General features: G+C 39.1%; 1 protein-coding gene across 1 annotated transcript in view; it reads left to right on the plus strand.

The window, feature by feature from the left end:
• CNTN1 (contactin 1) overlaps positions 1–25,991 on the plus strand; it is a 158,879-nt gene that overhangs the window by 120,677 nt on the left and 12,211 nt on the right. Inside the window, exons 19-22 of the mRNA XM_060244926.1 lie at positions 12,529–12,599; positions 20,808–21,042; positions 24,033–24,133; positions 25,805–25,991. Coding sequence (XP_060100909.1) covers positions 12,529–12,599; positions 20,808–21,042; positions 24,033–24,133; positions 25,805–25,991 — 594 coding nt within the window. The remainder of the gene's footprint in view (positions 1–12,528; positions 12,600–20,807; positions 21,043–24,032; positions 24,134–25,804) is intronic.

A 25,991-nucleotide genomic window follows, 5' to 3' on the forward strand; every position in this document is an offset into this window, starting at 1 on the left:
TGAAGATGATTTTTAACTAGTAGGTGGATGCGAGTAGCTACATACAAGTCTCCAAGAGGATCAGCCCAGCCTCTAGTCTGAGAAAGGTATTCAGAATATATCACAGGACTCCAAGGATTGTTTGTAGAAACTTGGATTGTACCACATCCAGTGAGCACTTTTCTTTATAAATACAGAGCTGGAAGCCATATAAGAGCTGGGTGACAACCTTTCCTTTTTCAAATGCATCTGTTACGGTTGCAGGAGATTTCAACACCAGGCTTAGACCCTCAGACAAATCACTATATACCTCTTTCAACTCTGTACCACCAGTGAAAGATCCCTTAAATATGCTCTCCCCTAGAACCTTCAAGGATGGAAAATTAAACTGGAAAGGTTACAACTTACAACAACTTGCAAATAGTTTAGACCTTTCCATTATTAATTAGGCTAGCCAAGTTATTAGTCTGAGCATGGTGCAAGTACAATAGACTCTATTTTGACATCCTATGATTTGCTCAGTTGCAACATGCACCAAGAAGCAGGGTCTCGACAAGACAGTGACCATCTCCCAATCACTCTGGATCTTACCATCTGCAGCCTATCAGAACGTACCTCTGAACAACTCAACGTTAACCTAGAACCCAAGCTGCAGAAGGTTAATCTGGTCTGAGAAAATGGTTCATCAATGATAGAAATACTTTATCTCAGACAAAGCATCTCAGCTCCAAAATGCTGTGATCACAGCATATGCCATAGGCACAGTGATTTCATACCAACATCTTATTCTTGGCTGGACACAAACCCTCCTAAGGAAACCTCATGACTGCCATATTCAACCACTAAGGAAAAGCAGATCAAGACCTGGTTTGATGCAGACTGCCATGCATTGAAAAGCAATCCAGCAGCTGGATTCCAGCAGTACAGGTTAAGTAATGCATCCAAAATTCCCCCAGAACTCAAAACCCTAAAGCAGTGCCACAAAAATCTTCTAACAGAAAAAAGGGACTCCTGGACCCAGATGATCCAGGCTTCTAAATCAAATAACCCTGCAACCTTTTGGCACTTAATTAGGGCTGAGGTCCATAAAGAGTCCCCAAGGATAAGCTGCAATATCTCTTCCCAGCTTTGGGAATCTCACTTCCATGTGCGCTATTCATGTGAAACAGACTCACATACTTCTCTGGAGATCCAACTGCAAAGCCTCCCAACATGGCCACCAGTAATGTTTAATGAAGTTTTTAAAAAAATACATCAATTGAGATTAGGCAAGGTTCATGGAAATTATATATCTACAGAGATGATAAAATCCAGTATTAACTGCTGGGCCCAATACTCATTGCACTCTTCACCCACATTAAACTTGGTCCCACCAACTACCAACTACAGTTAGTCTCCTTAGCATTGTTAATAAATTATTTTCAAGGAATTTATACTAGAAAATCCTTAACTGATTAGAGTGAAAAAAAATACTGATAGATGAGCAAGAAAGCCTCAGAGTTAGCCATTCTACGATAGACCAGTGTCTGATCTTGCACCATCTCATGGAAATGGAACACTCTATGCTGCCTTCCTGGATTTCAAAGCTGGATTTGACAGCATCCCCAGGAATAGGTTTTAGGGAAAGTGTGAGAACTCCTTAATAGACCAAAGACTCTATATACTTATTCACTCACTACATGAAGGAAACTTGCTAAAGGTAAGATAAAGTCCTCAAGGCCATCTCTCCAATAAGATAATAATAATAATAAATAATAATAAATTTTATTTCTATCCCGCCCTCCCCACCTCGGCAGGCTCAGGGCGGCTAACAACATTTCATAAAAACATACAGTGGTTAAAAGCCTTTAAATTTAACAATATAAAACAGTAAACATTAACTTAACAGCATTAAAACAGTCCAGTAAATGCAGTTACTGATAAAGATGGCTCCTGATAAAGGAGTTAAGTAAAAGGCAAAAGATTTATGCAATCTGAAGAGACACCAGAATATATAAGACTTTGCAAGACACTAAGGAAAGAGGAGACTCCGGTTTACCGGATTTGAAGCTTAAAAATTTAAAGTAAATGTGGACTTTAAAGGCCGCTATATTAGACATGCATTATTGAGGACTTGGAATAAATATAAAACTAGGTTATGTACAAAAAAAGCACCTTCAATGATTTCTCCACAAGAAGCATTTATAGATGAGAAATGTTACCAAAGGAAGTATTGCTGTGTTTAAAGATTTTTATTAGGTTTACAATAAAGGGGAAGGAGGTAGGGAGGATAGGAATGGAGTGAGAAAATAAAAATGGATATGGAAATGTTACATTCTGCATATCATAATACCAAGAAAGGAGAGATAATTCAAAAGGATTCAAGATTCAGTTTTTAACCTTTATCTCAATGTAAGTCTTAGTTTGTATGCATCTGAGTCAGTCATGATACAGATACAAGAAGTGAAAATAGGAATTTTCATTGAATAGCAATAATGAGGTATTCAAGCAGAAGAGTCAAGACAAGCATATAGGTCCCAATATTTTTTAGGATCGTTTATAGTCTTGCCTCTCAATAAAGAAGATAAATAGTCCAGTCCAGCTGTCTCAAATACTTTTCCAATCAGTTCTTGTTTAGTAGGCAGATCCTGGTATTCTTGCTGCTGTATTAATATGTGCCATTAAATGTTTTGTCTCTTTTGAGTGACTACTAGGATAAATGTTCAGTAAGAAGAACTCAGGCTTAAACTGAATTTGCGTTTTCAGAATTTTCTGCAATAGCTCATGTACCATCTCCCAATAGCTTTGGATAACATTACAAGACCACCACATATGATAAAAGGTTCCAGTATGTGAAGTACATTTCCAACATTTGTTAGATACATTAATATACATTTTAGACAATTTTTCAGGAGTTACAGACCATCTATAAAACATTTTGTAAACGCCCTCTTTAAAAGTAACCACTTTAATTAATTTAATGTTGAATTTCCATAAAGCCTCCCACTCATCTATACCAATATTGCAGCCTATATTCCTTGCCCATTTAATCATACAATCATTTATAGTTTCGTCTTGCATTTTCTTTTGCAAAAGGTATGATAGAGGACGATTATAATATGATGGAAGGATTAAAGATAGCGGCTAAACGTAAAAACTGTGTCGTAATAGGTGATTTTAACTACCCGAAGATTGATTGGGACAAAAAAACCGCTTGTTCTTGATATATAATTTCAGATAGGACTTTCATTAAGTGTTGTGCCAAAATTGTAAAAATCTTATAGTCTACATTTAAGAGAAATATGGGCCTATAATTTTTTATATTTTTAAAATCTGTCTCTTTTCGAGATCAGGAATATAATAGCTTCTTGCCATGAAAATGGAATCACCACCTCATTACGGATCGTATCTAAAAGGTGTTTGAAGGCAACAAAGAGTCTTCAAAAATTTTATAGAATTTTGCAGGCAAACCATCTGGTTCAGGAGATTTACCATATTTTTGCATCGTTATTGCTTCTCCCAATTCTTTCACAGTTATAGGGTTGTTTAAATCCTTCCGCTGCTCTTCTGTAAAATTGTTAAATTTATATTGCTTAAGGTAGTCCCTTTGAACCTCATTAAACATTAAAAATGTTTATATAACATTTGATAAAACGGTTCCACTGTTTGTTGTATCTCTTGTCTATTGAATTTCTCTGTATTATCTTCATCTCTATGAGCAGTAATAATCCTTTTAGTATTCACTTTTTGAAATCTATAAGCCAACCGTCTTCCTGGCTTATTAGCATATTCAAAATAGGGTTTTTTGACAAATTTAAGTTTCTTTTCTACTTCTTCCACCAATAACAAATTAAGTTGATGTTGCAGCTTTTTTATTCTGTTCTGAAAATCCAGCTTTGAGTGCTGCAATTTAAGATTATTTTCTGCTATTTTTAATTGCATTGTAAGGTCCAGTTGTTTATCAAAAATTGTGTTGAAATCTCCTATTAAACAATATTCAGAATAATCTAAACTTGTTAGCTTGTGGTGTAGATCTTTAAAAATTTTGTCTTGATGCTCATTAGGAGCATAGATGTTAGCCAATAAAATTTTTCTACCTTCAATGGTGATCTCAACTAATAAAATTCTTCTGTTTCTCTGCTCCATTTTATTCATTTTTCATATATGTATGAAAAATATATATGAAATATATATGAAAAATTATAATAAAAATACTAAACTGAAAAGAGGGTTACTTAGACTGGGAAAGGGAGAGTTAAGCAGGGCTTGCATCCTGGCCCCTCTGTTTTCAACCACTATATTAACTCCTTGGTACAACAGCTAAGAAATCCAAGCTTCCATTCTCCAAAGCTGAATGATAAAATGATTCCTGCCTTACTGTACTCAGATGATACTGTAATTCTTATTTGCAAGTAGGGTTGCCAGTCTCCAGTTGCAGCCTGGAGATCTCCCGCTTTTACAACTGCTCTCCAGCTGGCAGAGATCAGCCCCCATTGGGTTTACTCTATTTCACTGTGCCATGCTGAGGCTCCTCCCTTCCTGAAACCACACTCTCTCCCGGTTCCACCCCCAAGGCATCCAGATATTTTCCAACCCAGACCTGGCAACCCTATTCACAAGTGGGCTTTAGGAGAGCAGTCCGTGTCTTCACCACATGCTGCACAGAGAGGCAGCTTGTGAACAACTATCAAAAAGCAGAAGTCCTCATCTTTACCAAAAAACATCAAATCCATAGGTTGCAAATAGAGCGCCACAACATTGAACAAACAAAAATCTTTAAATATCTTGCTATAGTCTTCCAATTGTCTGGACATTGGAAAGCTCAAACACTGCATGCCTCAGAGACTGCCCTCAAAGCATCCTCCACCATTCTAAGATTATGCTTCATTTTTTAAAAGCCTACCTTTATCCTTGCAGCAGGTGGATTATGTCACCATTTTTTGGCTTTTTCTGTTACCCCTTAAAATGCCAGGAATTCAACTTCTGAATGAGGTCTGGGTCATGGTGCCACAGGCTCATCCCAGAACATTAAGAAGTTGCATAATTACTGTCCCCAAAACCTATCAGACCATAGCTTAGATCATGTGACATGTCTGGGGATGCTGGATCTTGAACCTGGTCCAAGCCTGTCCAAAATGTCACATAAGAAAAGCCCTGCTGGATCAGACCAGTGGTTCATCTGATCCAGCATCCTGTCTCACACAGTGGCTAACCAGTTCCTCTGGACAGCAATAGGGCATAGAGGCTGAGACCTTCCCCAGATGTTACCTCCTGTCTCTGGGATCCAGAGGTTAGTGCCTCTGAATGTGGAGGATCCCCTCATTCACCATGGCTAGTAGCCATTAAGAGACACTTATTGTCCATGAATCTATCAAATGCCCTTTTTAAGCTGTTTATTCCTGTGGCCATCACTACATCCTCCATTTATTAATGTAAATGTATAAAATGCTGTTAGCCGCCCTGAGCCGCCTAGGCGGGGAGGGCGGGATACAAATAAAATCTATTATTATTATTATTATTACATCCTCTGACAGCATCCACATTTTAATCACTCTTTGTTTAAACTAGTCTGACGGTGGCTCAGTGGTAGAGCATCTGCTTGGTAAGCAGAAGGTCCCAGGTTCAATGCCTGGCATCTCCAAAAAAGGGTCCAGGCAAATAGGTGTGAAAAACCTCAGCTTGAGACCCTGGAGAGCCGCTGCCAGTCTGAGTAGACAATACTGACTTTGATGGACCAAGGGTCTGATTCAGTATAACGCAGCTTCATATGTCCATATATGTTCCTTTTGTCCATCCTGAACCTACGGCCTATCAGTTTCATTGGATGTCTTCGAGTTTATGAAAATATCAAGCAGCTGCTGTCACTATCTCGAAATATTATGCTACTTGCTGTCACTTCCAAGCCGCAGCAGCTACTGATATTGAAACAGGACTTTTCCCAGTCCTCAAACCAACCCACAGAAAGATAAGTAAAACTGGGTTGCACTAAATAAACTAAGTAACTGGGTTCTTTTGTTTGGTGATGTATTTAATATCCAGTCGCTAAACTTTCTGCCAATACTTAAGGACCAAAGGAGAGATTTCGATTAAAATATAAAAACAGAGCTTATTTACGGAAATAGTTTAGGGGTTAAAAGAACAAAAATAAGTGTACAAACAAAACACAGATAACACAAAAACAATAAACCAGTCTAGGCTAGCCTGGGCTACACTTGGCACAATACTTGCTTACTCAAAGGCTGCTCCTGAGAGGAGTATTCTTACAGCTGCACAGCTTCGTGGGAGTAAATGGAAAGTTCCAAGGCAATATTGCACAGACCTTCAAATGAAGAAACTTGGCTGCTTGTCCTTGACATCAACTGGAACAAATTGCCTCTCTCCAACGTCCTTCTGGACGTACTTTCTTACATCAGAGATCATCTCCTTCCTGAAAATTCTGATGTCTCCATCATCAAGCTCATGAAATACTGTGCTACCTCCTAGCTTATTTATCCTTGGCTAGCTGTCACACAATTAGCCAATAGCAGCTGGCATGCAATTTAGCCCCTAGAATCATAGGGAAGGTACTCCAACTGTTAGAAAACACTCTCTCTCAAAAACCTTTATATAGAGCTATCCCTCTTACGCACAGACAACTTCCCAAAAGTGTCTTTTTAGGGTCCCTTGACTGATAACATGAAGGCTAAACATATCTCCATAGGTAGTGTGGCCACATAGAAAAAGGATTTAAATGCACAGGGAGAGGGTATTGTGCAACTTCAGTTTTTGAGGTTGTCAATCCACTCAGCCTGTATGGACTCATTCAATTGTTTAAAATTGCCAGCCACAATTGCTCATTAATCTTTTTGTCTCTCAGTTTCCTAACACCCCAACTTGATTTGACTTACTTACAGAGTACTTTAATCATTGAATCCCAGACCCAAAACTGATGCAAGTGAGAAATTCCATTTGGAAGGCAAGGGAGAATTGTTTATTTCTCTTAAAATCATAATCAAATACTTCATGTCTCATCCATGCTTTATCTGTCTTTTTACGAGACCTGCTTATGTCTCAAGTGTTTCTGGCTGCTCTGACTTCTGACCTTCGGTGCTAACAGTATTCTGAGATCCCTGCCCAGAGTGGCTACAATTCAAAAAAAAGGGTTGCCTAGGTCAGATACAGAGCAAAGACCAGTTCCATATATTTCAAATCAATAGAAACTTGTCTGCCAGAATCTCCACCAATGTTTTCCAAATGAACAGAAAAATGTCTCACCAAAGTCCTCATTTTATTTCTGAATTTTAGTTCTGTAGGCCTCTGGGCTCATAGATATTATAAGTACAATCAAAAGGGGGGATAAAAATTCCACCCTATGAAAGAAAGATAACTAAAAAGGTTGAGACAAAAAAAGGAAACTAAATTAAAGCTATACACGTAGTGCTAATGTAAAAAAATTTCATATATAATTTATACATATATAAGCTAAAATATCATTTAAAAACTGCAATCCTATGGTTCTGTATGTAACTAACTATTCCTAATATAAAGACAAATGTCTAATCATATAAATACAGATTAAAACAGGGGTGGCAAACATGCAACCCATGGGTCGCATCCAGCTTGTGCAGGGCTCAAAATCTGGCCCCCAAGCAACTTCCTTTTTCTGTTTCCTTTCTAGAGCTGTTACTACAGCCCCGCCTTACCTTGCTTTTTCCCCAACTCCCTCAGTGGCTCTTCATTTCCTGCTTCCTGTTTTCTGCCTCTTGCCTCTCTCCCCCTTATTCTGTCTCTCTCTCTCTCACGCACACAGGAACATGGAGTGCTCCATAGTTATTTTGTGCAGGAGAAATACATAGACAAGCCTGCTTCTATCTCTTTGCCTCTGTTTCTCTGTCTCTCTCTCTGTCTCACACAAACACACACCTTCTGCTTGCTTCTCCGGGGCTATTTCTCTTCTTTTGGGAGTGAAGGGAGAGGAAATAGAGAGAATAATATTGAACTCCCATGGCAGATTTAAGATTAAAAACATTTTATTCTCAATACAAGCTTTTGTGTGCAAGTACACTTCTTTGGAGGGAGGGAGGCTGGGTGGATGGAGGAATGGATTCTTCTGACTAGTAAAATGTACACTGATAAAATTATTTTGGCTTTTTCTGAAAAGTTGGGGTTTTGTTTTAAATGGATTTATCTGTTTCTATATAGATTTATTTTCTTTCAAGATGACCCTAATTAGGAATTAGAAACTTTAGATTGGTGCTTAGAACTTGAAGACAGGAGTGATTTCAGATGCCAATAAAAGCACACATTGGAAATGAGACAGGAGACCTAGGTCTCAGTTCTGTCCAGGAGGATGCATTGTCTTGAGCTCCATTATCAATTCCAATTCAGCAGTCTCGCTTTCTAAACTTCCTTTGAAATTCCTTTGTAAGAGCATTGCCACTCTTAGGTCATCAACTGAATGTTCTGGTTTCCAGTGTCAGACTTATGTCCATTTATTCTTTGCATACTTCTGGACTGAATTCTCCTGGATGGAATTGAGACCTAGGTCTCCTGTCTCATTACCAACAATGGTATCTCTACACCTACTACTCTTCTGAATGTCACACCTAATCCAATCAAGCCTGCTATTGCCATTTATCTGCTATTGCCATTTGACATCTGAAATCACCTTTATATAATTTATATCCATGGTGCCTCATGCTACATTTTATGGCACACATGGCCCGACCCAACAAAGTGACATTTATGTCAAATCCATTCCTTGTAACAAATTAGTTCGACACCCCTGGGTTGAAAAGTACTACTTACATCCATATACAAGAACCAATACAAACAGCACTCCAAAAATGTAACAAAAATATATATATATTTAAAACTTATCACACACAAAATGGACCTAAAATGAAAGGGGGAGGAGGAGAAAAATAATATGTACGTTAAACAACAATTTTAAATATATATTTTGAAATATATGGCTGGGATAACTACCTGAGGATAACTGGGATAACTACACACTGAGATGTTCACCACGGAGTAAGTGGTGATAAATATTCTTGAGATACAACATGGCAGCTCATCAAGATGTGAAATATTTCATATGCCAATGCTAAAATACAAACAAAGCATATGACCAAACAACTGCAAATTTAAAGGTCTCCTACATGTAGCTAATCAGCTAATATGGGAAGCTAATGTAGCTAATGGAAAGAAGCTAAATGGTACAATATTTACCTGTTTAGGCCCAATCTGCAATACTCAGTTCCAATGGAGTGCTCAGGTACAACTAGAAAAGAATCAGCACCATGGTAGTCCATCCCCTTGAATATATGAGTCAGTGGGAAAACTTATGGACAAAAGAAGTCAAATTCACTGAATCCCAAACACAAAGGGAGAATTGGTATAACATGTTCTTCAGATGGTATATCACACCCAAAGAAATTGCAAAAGCAAACAAGAGTTACAATGCCAGATGTTGGAAACTCAAGAGTACAGATTCAACCTTCTATCATATGTGGTGGCCCGGCAACAAACCAAAAAATATTGAATAAAGATCCATGAAGAAATACAAAAAAATATTAAAAGTTAACTTCCCAATGAGTCAAAAAAATCCTATTAAACATATTACCATCTAATGTACCAAAAATTCATAAGGAACTTATAGTGGGTTCAAAGCATCGAGGAGACAAGGTAACAGCTCTTTATTAGAAGCAGCATGGTAGATGGCTGCTCTAACAAGACTGGAGAACTGGCCGACAGGGCCATAACTATATACAACTCTGGGTTCCTGCGCTAGGAGGTTATTGGGCCATTCAAACTGGCCGGGGCCCTATGATTGGTGCAGGGGAGCAGGGATCAGGATCCTGCTGCCCATTGTTCCTAGTTCCCCAAGCTCCATTCTTCCGGCTCCAATGAGCTAAATAGGAATACCCAGATACTAGACATAATTCTGCATACATAACAGCACTATTTAAATACATGGTGACTGTGGCAAGAGTAATATTTTCATCTAAATGAAAAACTGAAATATGCCCAGAATTGATTGATTGGAAAAACAAATTAACTGAATAACATCTTACTTGCATAGCAGACCAGAAACCAAGTTTCAAGAAAAATGGAATTTTTTTTTTGCATATATTGATCAAACTTAGGCCAGAAAGCTTTAAAGATTATAATAAGAATAAAATGATAATGTCCAAAAGGCTTAAGAGACAGAACTGAGTAACATATGTTTGTAATGGTTATGCTAATAATGACCCGAGGTCAGAAATGTTAGGAATGAAAACGCAATTACAGGCAGACCAGACCGAAACAAAAGTATATAAGTAATTTATATTAAACAATGTAAGATCTGTTAAACAATTTTTTAGATAGAAAAATGTTATTAGTCACAAATCATTAGACAATACTGATGATTATTATAAATGATGGTTTCTTTCATTTACTGATTTTTGTGCTCCTGTTGACCAAAATATGACAGTTTATGTGGTATTTCTATCTTATCTTTTTCAATGTTTGTTTACGTATATACGTTGTGTGTGGGTTTGTGTGTGTGTAGCTCCTTGGTAGAGAGGTCTCTTTTTCTTTTGATTGGTTTATCTATTCTCACTATCCTGCATACATGGAGAATCTCCTCAGTGGCCTTCCAGGGGAGGGGAGGTGTCACTCTCCTGGTTTGTTTGTTTTTTACAGAAATGTTCAGAATAGTTAATATATCCTAGACATTCTAATGATGTCATGAAATATAATTAATTAGTGTTTGTTTATTGTAACATACATAGTACAAAAAGTAACCCTGCAGCCATGCCAGTTTCATGGTGGGTTGGTTACTCTACAATTTTGACAGTTTATATGCTTTGAACTATTGTGTCTTATAAGCATTGATTCTGTGTCTTATCTGCTAAGTATATGTTACATTTCAAAGTTAACACAGTGGCAGGAATCTGTGATCTTGAGTGGGGAGAAACTGGAGGGGTGTGAGGTTACATTTCTTTCCTAAGTTTTTTTCATTAAAACTCGCCCCCCCCCCCCAAACCTATTTATCTACTCATTAGGGGGAAAGACATGGAATAGAAAATGTGTCTATCACCTCTCTTTTGGCAGCAATCCAGAAAATAAAGAACGGGTTAGCAGAAATTTTGAGGAATCCTATTTATGCATTTTATTCTCCAATGTTTAGTGATTAAAAACTTTTCTTGGAAATGTATAGCCCTATGCAGATGGTGGAAATATACACATGGAGTCAGACTAGCTGCACCTGACTCAGTGGCCCCACAGTCTCACACGTTGGATGTTTTTATTCATTGTGTAATGTGTGAGATCTCTTTTTGTTTATTTTCTCTTTGTGTTTGTACAGTTGGATGCAAACTTTAAATGAACAATAGCTGCCAGATTGCATTGCCCGATCTTTGTGCCAGCATAGCGTATTCCAAAAGTGATCACAAGGAACAGAATACAAGATTATTTAGATTAATGAGCAGAAAACATAGACATGCAGAGGTGCTTAAATAATGTGTCAGTTCAAAAGTCTCAAATGGGATTCCCTCCCCCCTTCTTACTTTTTGCCTTTGAAAAACTGGAGTTGGCAGTGGGAGATTAGAGACTGATGTAATGAAGCAAGGTAATCTTGTTTTAAAAGCACTATAATAATTCTAATTGGATTAATCTGAATTCACTTGTATGTATCTCAAGAACTCAGTGAACTGTTGGCTTCTTGCTTATGAGCAGAACATGACCCAAACTTCTTTGCAGTCATAAAATTCAGTGCACAAATGAGACAAGGGGGAAAACAATCAGTGGAAGAAAGGCAGGGCAGTGCAATCCCAATTTGTTCGTGGTCATGTATTCAGAACATTAGAAGGATTTTCTTAGCATTATACATCATTCAATTTTAAATGCCAGTTATAAACCTCCTGTTTCAGGATTTGATTTGACTGCCTACTCAATTGATCTCTTTGTATGCTGGATGTTAATTCTTCAGTTACCTTTAATTGTTTGAATTTGATTAATTGTTCTTAATTATATTCTTAGTTGCCTTGGAGACCAGCCTCACATGGAAAAGCAGGATGTCCATACTTTGTATATATTGTTTTTGTCTTGATCAGTTCAAATGCTCTGCATCTGCAGAATCTTCTTTAAGACCCAAGGGATTATGTCACTAGGAGTGTACTTTTGCTTTTAGTTGTAGCACTTAATTATTTTATATAAGGTATATATTTTAAGCATAGGCTTATGCTTTGAACCATAAAGGCATTAATCCTATGAAGAGACCCTTCAGCAGCAAAAGCAATAAATCCTTTTGTAAGGTCCACTTACAAAAAAAGATCAGTGTCTAATAAGACTCAAGAAAAAATTATTTGCTGTAGCCAAGCCTTGCTGCAGTAATTGAGGAAAAACTGACATATGTCTTCTGGCAGCAGTTTATGTTTTATATTTGGCAGGAACCAGATTTTCTCAGATATTACAGGCTATCATTACTATAATTGTGTGGACCATATAGGCTTGTTGGCATTCCTAATAAAAAGGGAAATTAAATAATGGGTTTTTTATTGCACGGAAGCAAAGAAAATATTTCTTGTTTCTTTCCTATTTTAGCTCCTAATGTGGCTCCTTCTGAAGTTGGAGGAGGGGGCGGCAGAAATAGAGAGCTTACAATAACATGGATGGTAGGTACTGTGATGGAACAATATTTACTGGACTTTATGTTATAAAGCATCATAATCTTGTACATTGAATCAGCAGGGGATCTCCTGTTAGTGTCATGGATTTGGGTCAATTCAGAAATATTCACCTTGTTAAATATTAGTAATGTTTTTTCCTAAAAATACATTTTATATACATGTATTATATTTAGAAAACACATTAATAATTCTCCCTATCATTTATGGGAACTTGTATTGAAGACTACAACTGTTGATGGTAGTGGAGTTTGTAATTCTCTAAATCAGGATAAACATTTGTTCAAGTTGTTGGCTGAGCTGTATTATGAATTGTGACATTTCACCCCAGAAATTTTGCTAAATGAGATTAGAGGATGCATTCAGAAATCACAGTAAATTATGGATTGTTTACATCAGGATCCATATAACCTTTTTGGTCAGTATCATAAATTTCTTTCCTTATTACATCCCCAGTGATGCATGCCCTTTGTCCACGTAGGACTCATGATCCCTAACATAGCCTTTTTGGTAGTCAGTGTGTCCCTTCACTCCACTTTTGTCAATGAAAAAGCTGGTTGAATCCAGTCCAATATCTATAAATACTGAGAAGAATTCTCTAGATGCTATCCTGAGCTCCCTGGAACTGTCATGCGTCTTCTACAGCCTCACTGCATATTCAGGTCACTTGCTGTTGATCCAACTGCAATACATGGGAGCACAGCAGGAAGGTGTACAAAGCCATCCAAGCTTCCTCCTTCTTATTCTTGGCTAAGAATAATCACCCTCCCTCTCCTTCTTCCTTTCTGTCTAGATGCTTTACTGAATTACTAAACCTTTTCACTCTGAAACAAAATGTCTTTTACACACTCCTTCAACCCCTTTCTCTTTGCTTGTTAACCAGCCTTCCCCTGGCTATCCAGTGGTTTCTATGAATCTCTTACATTCTACTCTGAAACAAAATATGTACCTCCTTTCTCTGCTGCTTAAAAAGTCATCTCTATCAGAGAGGTTAGAGTGGAAAGAAGGCAGACAGAAGGATATGAGCATGTCCTTAGAGTATATTTGAATGCAGTTGAAGCAGCAAGATTTTTGTTGGATTTTGCTTCCCTTTCTGTATGCAGGAAGCTAAGATGGCTGGTGCTGCTGAACTAACAGGAATTACTGCATTCACTACAAACCGCAGCTGGTATAAATCACATTTTAAAAGCTAGGTACAAAGCATGGTTTAGAATCCACTTTAACACCTATTAGAAACACATTTGGGCAGCCTATATTTGGACATCACATTAATCACCATTTAATCAAATAATGGTTCAAAAAACTGTGATTTATTGTGATGTCCAAATTTGTATTTTTAGCAGTTTACCAAACTTTGTAAATTACTTGAACCTTCTTGTGTTCTTAAAGTAGTCACTTTCACTGTCAGCGCTATCATAAGCAAAGTTACACTGTTCGCCATCCATTGAAGTGGGTGGGCTTGGTTGGATGCAGCCATGCTATGATTTTGTATGGCTCATAGGCTATATTTTACAGGTTGTACTCTGCACTTTGACTATTATTGTTTGGGGAAATGTATTCATTATCAAAATTGCAGCCCATCATGCATCATTCTACCGATCACCATAAAGTGAATATTTTGTTCCATACAATTGTAATTAACAGGGAGGAAAAATCATGGTATGTATCCTGGCAGTTAGCAAAAACATGTACAAAGATTAGTGTATCAAGTCCACTGGAACTGTTTATGTTGTTGCAATATCTTCTTGATATAGCAATCGTACAGCATAAGACAGATGTTTGCTGAAATTTCCATCTGTCTTATGTGCATCATATACTGTCTTCCTGTATCTTGTTCATATATGAATACTACAGTTCATTGCTGAGTCTTATCACTGATAAGCATTGTATCATTGTGACACCATACTGATATGTTTGGATCTTTGCATTGTCTGTATTTTGAAGGATATGTATAACCTTTCACATAAAACCACTCATCCTTCCCATTTTCCCCATTTTGATTCATACTATACTCTTAAGTATTGTTTCTTAGTCATATTTTCTTCAGTTGTGTTTTAAGATGATGTATACGATTTTGATGAACAAGTACATGACTTGAGAAGCTTCCTAAATTGCCTTCATATTTATAACAAATATAAGGATTCTGTATTGCTCTATAAACACAAAAATATTGGTTTAAGGATCAGGGGTGGAATTCTAGCAGGAGCTCCTATGCATATTAGGCTACATACCCCTGATGCAGCCAATCCTCCAAGAGCTTACAAGGCTTTTTTTTGTAAACTCTTGAAGGATTGACTACATTGGGGAGGTGTGGCCTAATATGCAAAGGAGCTCCTGCTAGAATTCCACCCCTATTAAGGATTAACAGGAGCAGACACAAAATTATCTGTACAATTCTTTTTGCTATTCCATTGCTCAGTATATAATTCTACCACAGTTCCTACTTTCAAATAAACTTTGGCACTGATAATGTGTTCCTCTTGGTGAATAGCAGCTTAAACCCCAGATAGGATTGAATGTCAAAAAGATTGTTTTAATATTAACAACAATATTAAAGATTGTTTTAATATTAACAACATTAATGGCAGCTTAAACCCCAGATAGGATTGAATGTAAAAAAGATTGTTTTAATATTAACAGCATTAACATAATCACAGGAGAGGTACCACCACTGAAAACACTAATCACCAGGGCTTTTTTTGTAGAAAAAGCCCAGCAGGAACTCATTAGCATATTAGACCACACCCCTAATATTGGCATATTAGCGTATTAGGCCACACCAGCTGGGATAACGAAGTGCAAACGGAACTGGTGGTAGCTGGCTCTCGCCCCCCCCCCCCACCTGCCACCCCTCCGTCCCTTCATGCAGAAGCTGCAGCTGCTCCCACCAGACCTTTAAAGGCACCCACATACCCCAGCAGCAGTCCTTCTGAAGACAATGCCCACCACTCAGGGAAGGAAGGGAGGAAAATAGATGGGGGAGAGAGAGGTGGAAAGAAAGCAACTAACTTTAAATGCATTCTCCAAGCTGCTAGCTGGCCTGGCTTGGAGAAGTGATTTAAAGAGAAAAATAGGTTTATAGGTTTATTAGATTTATATCCCGCCCTCCCTGCTGGGGCAGGCTCAGGGCAGCCTTCTCTTTCTCCAAGCCAGCCAATGGTGGTGGCTTTGAGAGCCATATAATATATGTGAAATAAGGCTCCCAAGCCACAGTTTGGCCACCCCTGATCTAAAAGGTGCCACTGGACTCAAAATTCTTATTAGGCTAACTTCCACTTAAGTCTTTTTCACTTACTAACATAACCTCCACCTTATTTGGACTGCGTTTCACCTTACTGTTCCTTGTCTAACCAGTTACAAAATCAGATACTTGTTCAGAATATCCATAACCTCATCCTAATTTAGATGCAGAGGAGAAACAGATCTTGGTCTCATCAGCATACAAACGATACATCATTCTATCACCAGGGGTGTCAAACTCATTTGTTAGGAGGGCCATATCTGACATAAATGGGACTTTGTGGGGCCGAGCCATGTGTGTCCTAAAATGTAATGCCAGATAGAGGAGATATAGAATTTATAAAGGATACAGGCAAACACAATTAAAGATATTATTTTTTAACTTAAAATACAAAGATGCCTAAAACTCTTGCAATATTTTCTTTAGGAAAAGTGGGAGAATAGTGGGATTTTGCAATGCTATTTCAAAAATAAAACATCAAGAAAAGCATAAGGATCACACAGCAGAAAACTAAAAATATAAAATGTTCTCAGCTTGGGAAAACATGAAATGGCAGGGCATTTCAAGCTTCTCTCCCCCCCTCCCCTCTACTCAGATTAGAAATGACTCTCCAGTATAATATTCCCCCTTAGGCTGTGGGTTCCCATGTTACTCAGTAGGCACTAGTCCTCATGTCCATTTAAAAAAAAGAGAGACAAAGCTGACTCAAAGCATCAACACTCGATTTACAATGACACAATTCCAGGAAGCTTCAGAGAGAGAGAGAGAGAGATTCATGCTGCTGCACACACTATAGCTGAAGCCAAAATGTACATTAGGAAACTTTATTCTGGTCTGGAAATTAAAAAAAAAAAACTGAAGAGAAACTTTGCCTTCCCATTTATTCATGCCCAAACTTCTGCAAATACTCCCTTTACAAGCCTAGGCTCTAGCCTTGCAAACACTGCTGGCGTACTGATGGCTTAAATAAAACAACTACTACTGTAGTTAGAAATTCTCTCACCAAAATGGAGAAGCAAAGGTAAAGAAAGTAAAGCCTGCCTTCATCAAGTCACCATGCAATAATACTGAGGGGAGGGGGAGTGCAAAATAAAGCAAATAGGGAAAGAGGGAGGGAGGGAGAGTTGGAAACAAATAGACAGAGGAAAAAAAAGAAAGAGAAATGAAATAGGAAGGAAGGAAAAGTGAGGGAAGGAGTGAAAGAAAGGAGGGGGGAAAGGAAGGAAGAAAGGAAAAGAAAGAAAGAAACAGACAGAAAGGGGATGGGAGCAACTCACCTGTAAAACTGCTGACTATTAGGAAGCCTGCCGCTCAGCAGCTTGGCCCCATGAGTCCAGCCGGCCCGCACGACATCAGGAGGCCCCCACACAAGCTCGCCTGAGCCCCCTGAGTCCTGCCAGCTCACACGACATTAGGAGGCCACCCAACAAACATGGCTTGGCTCCCCTGAGCCCTGCCAGCCAGCCAGGAAGCTGAGCTGGAACATTCCGTTGCATTCTGGCTCAAAAAAAAAGCCCTGCTAGTCACCACCCACCCCAGCTCCAAAGATGAGGGCACAGAGAGGAGGTCTTTGGAGGTAGATGTTAATTGACAGGCTTTACAATATGAGAGGAAATGGTCCTTCAAGTCCTATAAACCCTATAATTACAAGATTTGCTCCATAAACTTCCTAATGTTTCCATCTTTTTAAATTACAAGCAACATTGGGAGGGCTTATAGTGTTCTGGCCCCACTGATGGACCTCCTGATGGCACCTGGGTTTTTTTGCCACTGTGTGACACAGAATGTGGACTGGATGGGCCATTGGCCTGTTCCAACGTGGCTCCTCTTATGTTCTTATGCTCATGTAGCTACATCAATACTACTGAAAACAAACAAAAGACATAAATATTCTATAAAATTAAATTTTAGAATCTTGCTCTGTATAGTGGTTTAGAAAAATATGTAACTTATTGTTGAGTCATCTTGGTTTTTGAATTACAAAAATAATCTACTAAAATTTGTCACACAAACTGAAAAATATTGACAATGGTTGACTTCCAAAAGCATGAACAAACTGTGGTGGCACATCTTGTGTTGCAAGTAAAGACTCATATCCATAGCTGTGCTGGCATTACAAGGACTGGATAATTTCCAACTGTGACTAACTTTTTAAAATTATAACCAGGGGGAGGGTGACTAATGCAAGATCAGAGAGTACCAAAATAAGATCACTTTGTTCTTTCACGTGGTTCCAAATAGATTTATATACCAATTATTTCTCTCAGCTAATGGAAGTTTTTCTCCTCTGTTCTGTAATGGGTGGTTCATATAACTCATAAAAATAGGTAGATTTCATTTCAGTGATCTCCTTTTAAGTAATTCCTGATTTACCTTTTGTATGTATAGCTAGAATTTTTAAAATAAAGAAATAAACACTTCAGTATCTTCCTGTTCAGTCTAAACAAATAGGTTCATATAAGAATTGTGTTGGTTCTCTGTGATGTATGGCATGAGAACAAAATGTAAGGTAGATTATACCTAGGCTGAATTCAGATGATCAATTTGAGCCAACACAGGCACCCCCCATGTCCAGATTAAAATGGCACGTTTGAACACGCACATCTGGGTCCCACCTTGCTCCCACCCTTACCTCATCCTCCGATGCCTGTATGTCACTTAAAAAAACCACCAGTTACTAACAGGTAGCAGATCTCTGATGCAGTTCTCTGTCACCTTTCCTAGCCATCTGAATGGCCCAAGAGCAGCAGGCAGCACCTCCAAAGCGCAGCAGTGGTGTGACCACTCCTCTGGGATGCGTACAGCCTGTCCCTCTTCTGACAGCATGGCACAGACTGTCTGAATGCCTCAGGGTGCCTCAACCTATGCTTGCTTTTCCTTGAGCCAGGAGGCTGCTGCCCCAAGCTACCTGTCTGCACCCAGCCCTAGAAAATAAGAACATAAGAGAAAACATGTTGGATCAGGCCAATGGCCCATCCAGTCCAACACTCTGTCACACAGTGACCAAAACCCTCCAGGTGCCCTCAGGAGGTCCACCAGTGGGGCCAGGACACTAGAAGTCCTCCCACTGTTGTCCTTCCAAGCACCAAAGCATCACTTGCCCCAGACAGAGTTCCAGTGTACCTTGTGACTATTAGCCACTGATGGCCCTCCATAACATTTATACAATCCCATCTTGAAGCCATCTATGCTTGTAGCTGCCACCATCTCTTGTGGTAGTGAATTCCATGTGTTAATCACTCTTTGGGTAAAGAAGACTTCCTTTTATCCATTCTAACCCAACTGCTAAGCAATTTTATTGAGTTCCCATGAGTTCTTGTATTGTGAGAAAGGGAGAAAAATACTTCTTTCTCTACCTTTTCTGTCCCATACATAATCTTGTGGACCGCTATCATGTCACCTCTCAGTCATCATTTCTCCAAACTAAAGAGCCCCAAACACTTTAACCTTTCTTCATAGGAAAAGTGTTCCAGCCCTTTAATCATTCTAGTTGACCTTTTCTGGGCTTTTTCCAATGCCATAATATCTTTTTTGAGGTGCGGTAACCAGAATTGTACACAGAATTCTAAATGAGGTCGCACAATCGATTTATACAGGGGCATTATGATACTGGCTGTTTGTTTTCAGTTCCGTTCCTAATAATCCCCAGCATAGTGTTGGTCTTTTTTATTGCAGTCACACACTGTCTCAACATTTTCAGTGAGTTATCTGCCATGACTCTAAGATCTCTCTCTTGGTCAGTCTCCGCCAGTTCAGACCCCATCAACATGTTATTATTACTTTGCACTTGATCACATTGAACCTCATTTGCCACGTTGACACCCACTCACTCAGCTGAAATAGATCCCTTGGGAGTGCCTCACAAACTTCCCTGAACAATTTAGTGTCATCCACAAACTTAGCCACTTCACTGCTTGCTCCCAACTCAAAATTGTTAATGAACAAGTTAAAAGACATCAGACCCAGTACTAAGCCCTGCAGTACCCCACTGCTTACCATCTCCACTCCAAAAATTGCCCAGTTATACTCACTCTGTGTTTCCTATTAATTAGCCAGTTTTTGATCCCCAAGAGAACTTGTCCTTTTACCCCGTGTCTCTCAAGCTTACTTAGAAGCCTTTGATGAGGAACTTTACCAAAAGCTTTCTGGAAGTCAAGGTAAACAATATCTATCAGGTCCCCTTTGTCCACATGTTTATTCACCCCCTCAAAGAACTCTAACAGGTTAGTGAGACAAGATCTTCGCTTACAGAATTCATGTTGAGTCTTCCTCAATAATTTTTGTTCATCAATGTGCCTACTAATTTTCTCTTTAATAACGGTTTCCACTAACTTTTCCGGTATTGAAGTCAGACTGACTGGCCTGTAATTTCCTGGATCTCCTCTGGAACCCTTTTTAAAGATGGGGGTGACATTTGCTACCTTCCAGTCCTCAGGAATGGAGGCAGATTTTAATAAAAAATTACATGTTTTTGTCAGGAGATCCACAAGTTCACCTTTGAGTTCTTTCAGAACTCTTGGATGTATGCCATCCAGACCTGGTGACTTATTAGTTTTTAAATTGTCTGTCACTGTGTGAAAGCACCCTAGGATTAGAATACACATTAGTTTCTACAACTACTCTCTATAACTCTACTAAGCTTGTTTTCACATGACTGTAGCAAAAAGAGGTACAATGTTTATGCAACTTTGATATTACCTGCCCTGAACCTGCTTTTGGGAAGGGTGGGATTATAAATTTAATTAATAAATTAATAAGTAAATAAAACCATAGATTTTTTTCTCTGAAACTTTTTTTATTGTTGTGCATTGCGAGTTATATTTAAATGAATAAGTGAACATAGGCAGAATTGCAAAGAGTTTTAAAATGAACATATCACCAGTGGTATATGGCTCAGTTGTTGGTCTTGCTAATCATTTGACCTAAAAACTAACACTCATTTTCTATCTACTCAGCCTTTGCCAAGAGAGTATCACTTTGGTCATAATTTTGGATACATAGTATCCTTCACGCCCTTTAATCAAAATTCCTGGAAGAGAGTTACTGTTCCTCAGCCAGATGCCAGTCGATATGTCCACAAGGATGAGTCGATGCTCCCATCTTCACAGTATCAAGTAAGAGTGAGAGCATTTAATAACAAAGGGGAAGGACCTGACAGCATGACTGTTTCCATCTCTTCAGCGGAAGATGGTGAGTAGAAATTGTGCAGTGAAAGTCAATAGTAGATTCCAGTGGTATTCTGGTGGCCAACTAGTACAAAAAAAATTGTTTTGGAGAGTTCTATGTCAGCTCTTCAGAGTTTGTTTATATAATACATTATAAACAAAAAACCTGCAAGCCACTGAAATGGCCCAGGGACATAACCAGCATATCATTGTCCATAAAATAGACCTCAGATCAAAAGCAAACCATTAAAAACTTGGGAGAGGGAAAAATCCTAATTAAAACCCTTGGTATATATGTTTTGACCTACAATCTAAAATATGTAAGTAGGTGTCAGGCAAGCTTCAACGGAGAGTGCAGTCCAAAGGCAAGGTGCCACCACAGAAAATGCCCTGTCTCTAATTGCCACCTGTCTCACCTCTGAGAGGCAAATATTAACTGGTGGGCTGAATGGTACAGGGTACCTTGGCCCCAAGTTTCTTATGGCCAACACAGCACTTTAAGCATTGCCCAAAATCAGATTGGTGGCCACTGCATGTTTCCAAGAGCCATGTAATACAGATGCCATGGATTTATGGAAGGTCGCAGTTCATGACTAGAAAATTGCAGCTCACAGTAGACAACTGTATATTATTGGAGCCAACATTTCTGACATCCAAGTCAACCATTGTTCAGACTAGAACCTGCTACAGTTGAAAGTGAACTTAGCTGCTTTTGCAGTATGTTGTGCTATGATTTCATCATGTTACCTTTCTGTTTGTTGCTGTTTTTTCAGAAAGATAGTTCTAGAACATAATGGCCAATTCATAATCTATTGGACAGTATGTCATAATTAAATATGCTCAAAATACTCACAAAATTGTAGTACTATAATATAGAAATAATCCCATTTCCACTCCCTTGGACAATGGGTATATTGTTTTGCATGTGGCCAGAGATGGAAGAGAAGGCTGATGAGAACACAGCTAGATTCATAGCCAATGGGAAGCAAGTTTGGAGCTTCTGGCAACTGAAGCTGGCAGGCCCAGCTTTCGTCATCCTTTACATTAAGTGCGGCACCGACCAGCTCTTCATAATACTGTGGAACTAATTAGATGCCTTTGAGGGACATTTTCCTTTATTAACCCAGATCAACTGTTGAAATTAAGGGGTTTTATTTATATACTTATTTCAATATTTTAATCCCACTTTTTACTTCAAAGCAACTTAAAGTGGTTTATTAAAAATACAGACATGCCACTGAATGACCACATAAAAACACAATACAATTTTAAAACAGAAGCAGCAACCACAAGGTGGTGCTGAGCAGCTGGAAGAATTCACCCCTTGGTGGAATAATCTCCCCTGGCAAACAGCAGCGCAGAGAGCCCCAGGTAGCAGCTCCTTTTCAGGACTGTGCAGTCAAGGAGCAGGGCTAAGCTGGTAGAATAGCCCTCAATTGAATAGTTTTCATACCTATTTGATATTACAATGCTGGGATGTGGATCAGTTCCTTTGGTTACATCAGAACAGGTGGGGGTCAGTATAGGTTAGGTGGGTAACAGAAAGTAGACCATGTTAAGCACCTGAAAAATGAACTCATAGCAAACCACTTTCCACATACAAGGCATAATCGTGTGTGTGTGTGTGTAATGTGCTCTCAAGTTGCAACCAACTTCTGGCAACCCCTGCAAGGGACTTTCAAGCCAAGTGAGAAGCAGAGGTGGTTTGCCATTGCCTTCCTCTGCAGAGTCTTCTTTGGTGGTTTCCAGGCCTCAGATTCAGTGGGCGCTCACAGGAGCACAGCTCCTGAACCTTCCTGAGAGTTCCACCTCCTCCTTCTGAGAGTTCCACCTCCTTGTCCTTTAAATAGTAGGTGCAGCTGCATAACAATCCCTGGATGAGCTCCACCACCTATTTTTCTACAAAATTACTCCCGGTGGTCTCCATTCTAAGTATCAATCCTGCTTAGCTTCCATGTTCTGGCAAGATTGGGCTATACTATGCTGCCATCCCCCCAGGCATAATCATAGCTCTTGTTAAAAGATGTAACAGAGCCTCTTCTGCTACAACAAATGCTAAAGTTTACCAGGTTAAGTGGCAAGTGGCTAGTGTTTACAAATACAATTTTGCATACTTTTCCAAGCAATGACAACAAGGCCTTTGTCCGCGAATATACCAGAAATGCAAATTATAAGAGTCAGTTCCACAGAACCTGTTTTCCTCTGCTTTGCTGAGATCTTTCCCAAAAGTGATTTGATATAATTTTCTTTGGAAATATGGCAGTCAAAATACCTATAGATTCCTCATAGATGGGATAGTCCACGTTATTCAGGTCTCCATTGACACCACTTTCCTTACCTCACTAATCTGCCCCTACCCCAGGGCTTTTAAAAATATGTAACAGCTGGATCTCTCTTGTTGTTATAACAATCAGGCTGCATGTTCCTACCAAAACCACAACCAAAACAGCTGGAGATTTCCTTTTAAAAACTCGGAATGAATACATTGTTGTAATGGAACATTATTATATTATATTTATTACTCCTTTAAAAAAAAGGCTTGAAAAAAGTTCTCTGGTGTGGGGTGGGGGAAGGCAGCCAAGGAGGGCAAAGGCTAGTAAAGTGTAAATACAACCAATCCACCCTCTAAGCTGTGGAGTCTTGTGAGCAAAAATTCTACTTTGTGAGCTGCTGGCATTCAAGTTGTGAGCTACTGCATAAATTAATTTGCTCTGGGCCATCCTTCCCAAGCTAAGGCAAAAATGTGTGAGCTGGAGGTTAAAAAAACTGTGAGCTAGCTCACACTAACTCAGCTTAGAGGGAACACGAGGCAACTTCCATGCAGCTGCAAGAAGTGCACAGAGAATTGTCTCAATGGGAAAGCAGCTTAGGTTTCATTCAGGATCTTTTTAAATCAGGGGTTTTGCATTAAAAAAGTAGCAGCCAGTTAAAGAACCACAGCACAACACATTGCACATGGTGTACCTTTGTTCTTTTATTTGAAGTAACTTGTATTATTCATGTTCATGTTTTCAGCTCCTACCGAGAAACCAAAAAAAGTGGATGTAAAAGTCAGATCAGCCACTGAAGTCACTGTTATTTGGCAGCAGCTTACCCAACAAATCGATGGGTATGAGGTGAGCTAAAGCACAGCAAGTGAATAATATCACTTGACCGGGGCAAAAAGCGTAACTGCCACAACAGGAGATGCTTAATCTGAATATAAAGTGATGGAAGAACTGGATGGAAGAATGATCTGGGGCTCTTTTTTTTTTTTAACAGTGCTTGACTAATAGCAAAGAATCCTGATTCTCCTGAGAGACAATACGGTTTCTAATTATGCACTTAACAAAGTAGATTTTAGTGAAATGGGAGACAATGGTTGCAAATTGGTTCATGAACAAAAGTTTTTGATGAATTTTGGCCAGTTTATGGTTGTGATGTTCACAAACTGAAGAGCCACCATGAACTTCCACAAATTTTAATGCAGTTTGTGAAGAGCAGAAAGCAGGGATTTACATAGCTCCAATCCATTTTACCTCCTGCTTTCTGCTCCTTACTGCACAGCTGTTTTTCACAGAGAGCAGAAAATGGCTTGGAGTCATTTAAACCCCTGCTTTCTGCTCCCCATCACCTTTCCTGAGGAGCCATTTAACCCCCTGCTTTCTCTTCCCTACTGCTTTTGGCAGAGAGCACAAAACAAATGCTTTTGTTCCCCACTTTTTGCAGGAAAACCCCTGCTTTGTGCTCCCCACAAAAAGTGGTGAGGAGCAGAAAGCAAGGGGTTAAATTACTCAATTTACTCAATTACTCAATTTAACCACTTGTTTTCTACTCACTGCTTTTAACCTCCTGCTTTCAGATCCATTTAATCCCCTTCTCACAAAAAGCAGCAGGAAGCAGGGGTCACAAACTGATACAAATTAGTTGGATTTGCAAACCAATCTCCCAACGCATATTGGTTCATGGTTCAGCCATGAACCAAATCACAAAAATGCAGTTCATGCCCACCGCTGTTCACTGCCATCTTCTTCCCCAATTTTGTTCCATTTTCTGTTTAGCACTATAAATTGGATACAGCCCACCTTATCATTCAGCCTGCCTTATCATTCAGTCTCACCTAATTCTGCATTTTATCACATGAAGGTAAAGGTAGTCCCCCGTGCAAGCACCAGTCGTTTCCGACTGCTTTCACAACGTTTTTATGGCAGACATTTTTATGGGGTGGTTTGCCATTGCCTTCCCTAGTCATTTCCATTTTACAGCAAACTGGGTACTCATTTTACCTACCTCAGAAGGATGGAAGACTGAGTCAACCATGAGCTGGCTACCTGAACCCAGCTTCCGCCAGGATCAAACTCAGGTGATGAACAGAGTTTGGACTGCAGTGCTGCAGCTTTATCACTCTGTGCCATGGGGCTCCTGCTATTTTATTGCATTCCCTGTGACGTATTGCTATTGTCTACACAGGGCCCTTGATCCTCAGCATAGCTTTTTGAAGGTCAAAGGGGACCACATCCTCCCTTTTTTAACCAGCAGAAGAGCTGGTTAGGCTCAATCCACTGATTTGTTGTTATGTCCAGTTTCTGAGTATAATTTGGAAGGCAAGCATTTCCAGTTATTCTTAAAAGTTTCAGGCAAATCCAAAATATTTTCTGTTCTTGATATTGTTTGCTTTTGAAACAAATCCCAGTCAAGTAATATCTTGTTATTTTTAATCTGTCCTGTCTTGCTAATGACTGCAAATAATTTTTATGATCTTTCTGAAAGGGTTATGCAATATCTCATCTTTGCATTCATGTTTACAGATTCGCTACTGGTCAGCTTATGAAAAAGAAATAGCTGCAAACAGAGTACAAGTGAGCAATCAGAATTTTTCAGTAAGGTTGGAAAACCTGAGGCCTGACACACGATATACAGCAGAAGTGTATGCCTTTAACAGTGCAGGCTTTGGTCCTGCCAGTAATCGAGTGCACTTCACAACACAAAAAGCAC

This window comes from Heteronotia binoei, chromosome 8 (assembly GCF_032191835.1).
Source record: "Heteronotia binoei isolate CCM8104 ecotype False Entrance Well chromosome 8, APGP_CSIRO_Hbin_v1, whole genome shotgun sequence".
NCBI classification, from domain to species: Eukaryota; Metazoa; Chordata; class Lepidosauria; order Squamata; family Gekkonidae; genus Heteronotia; species Heteronotia binoei.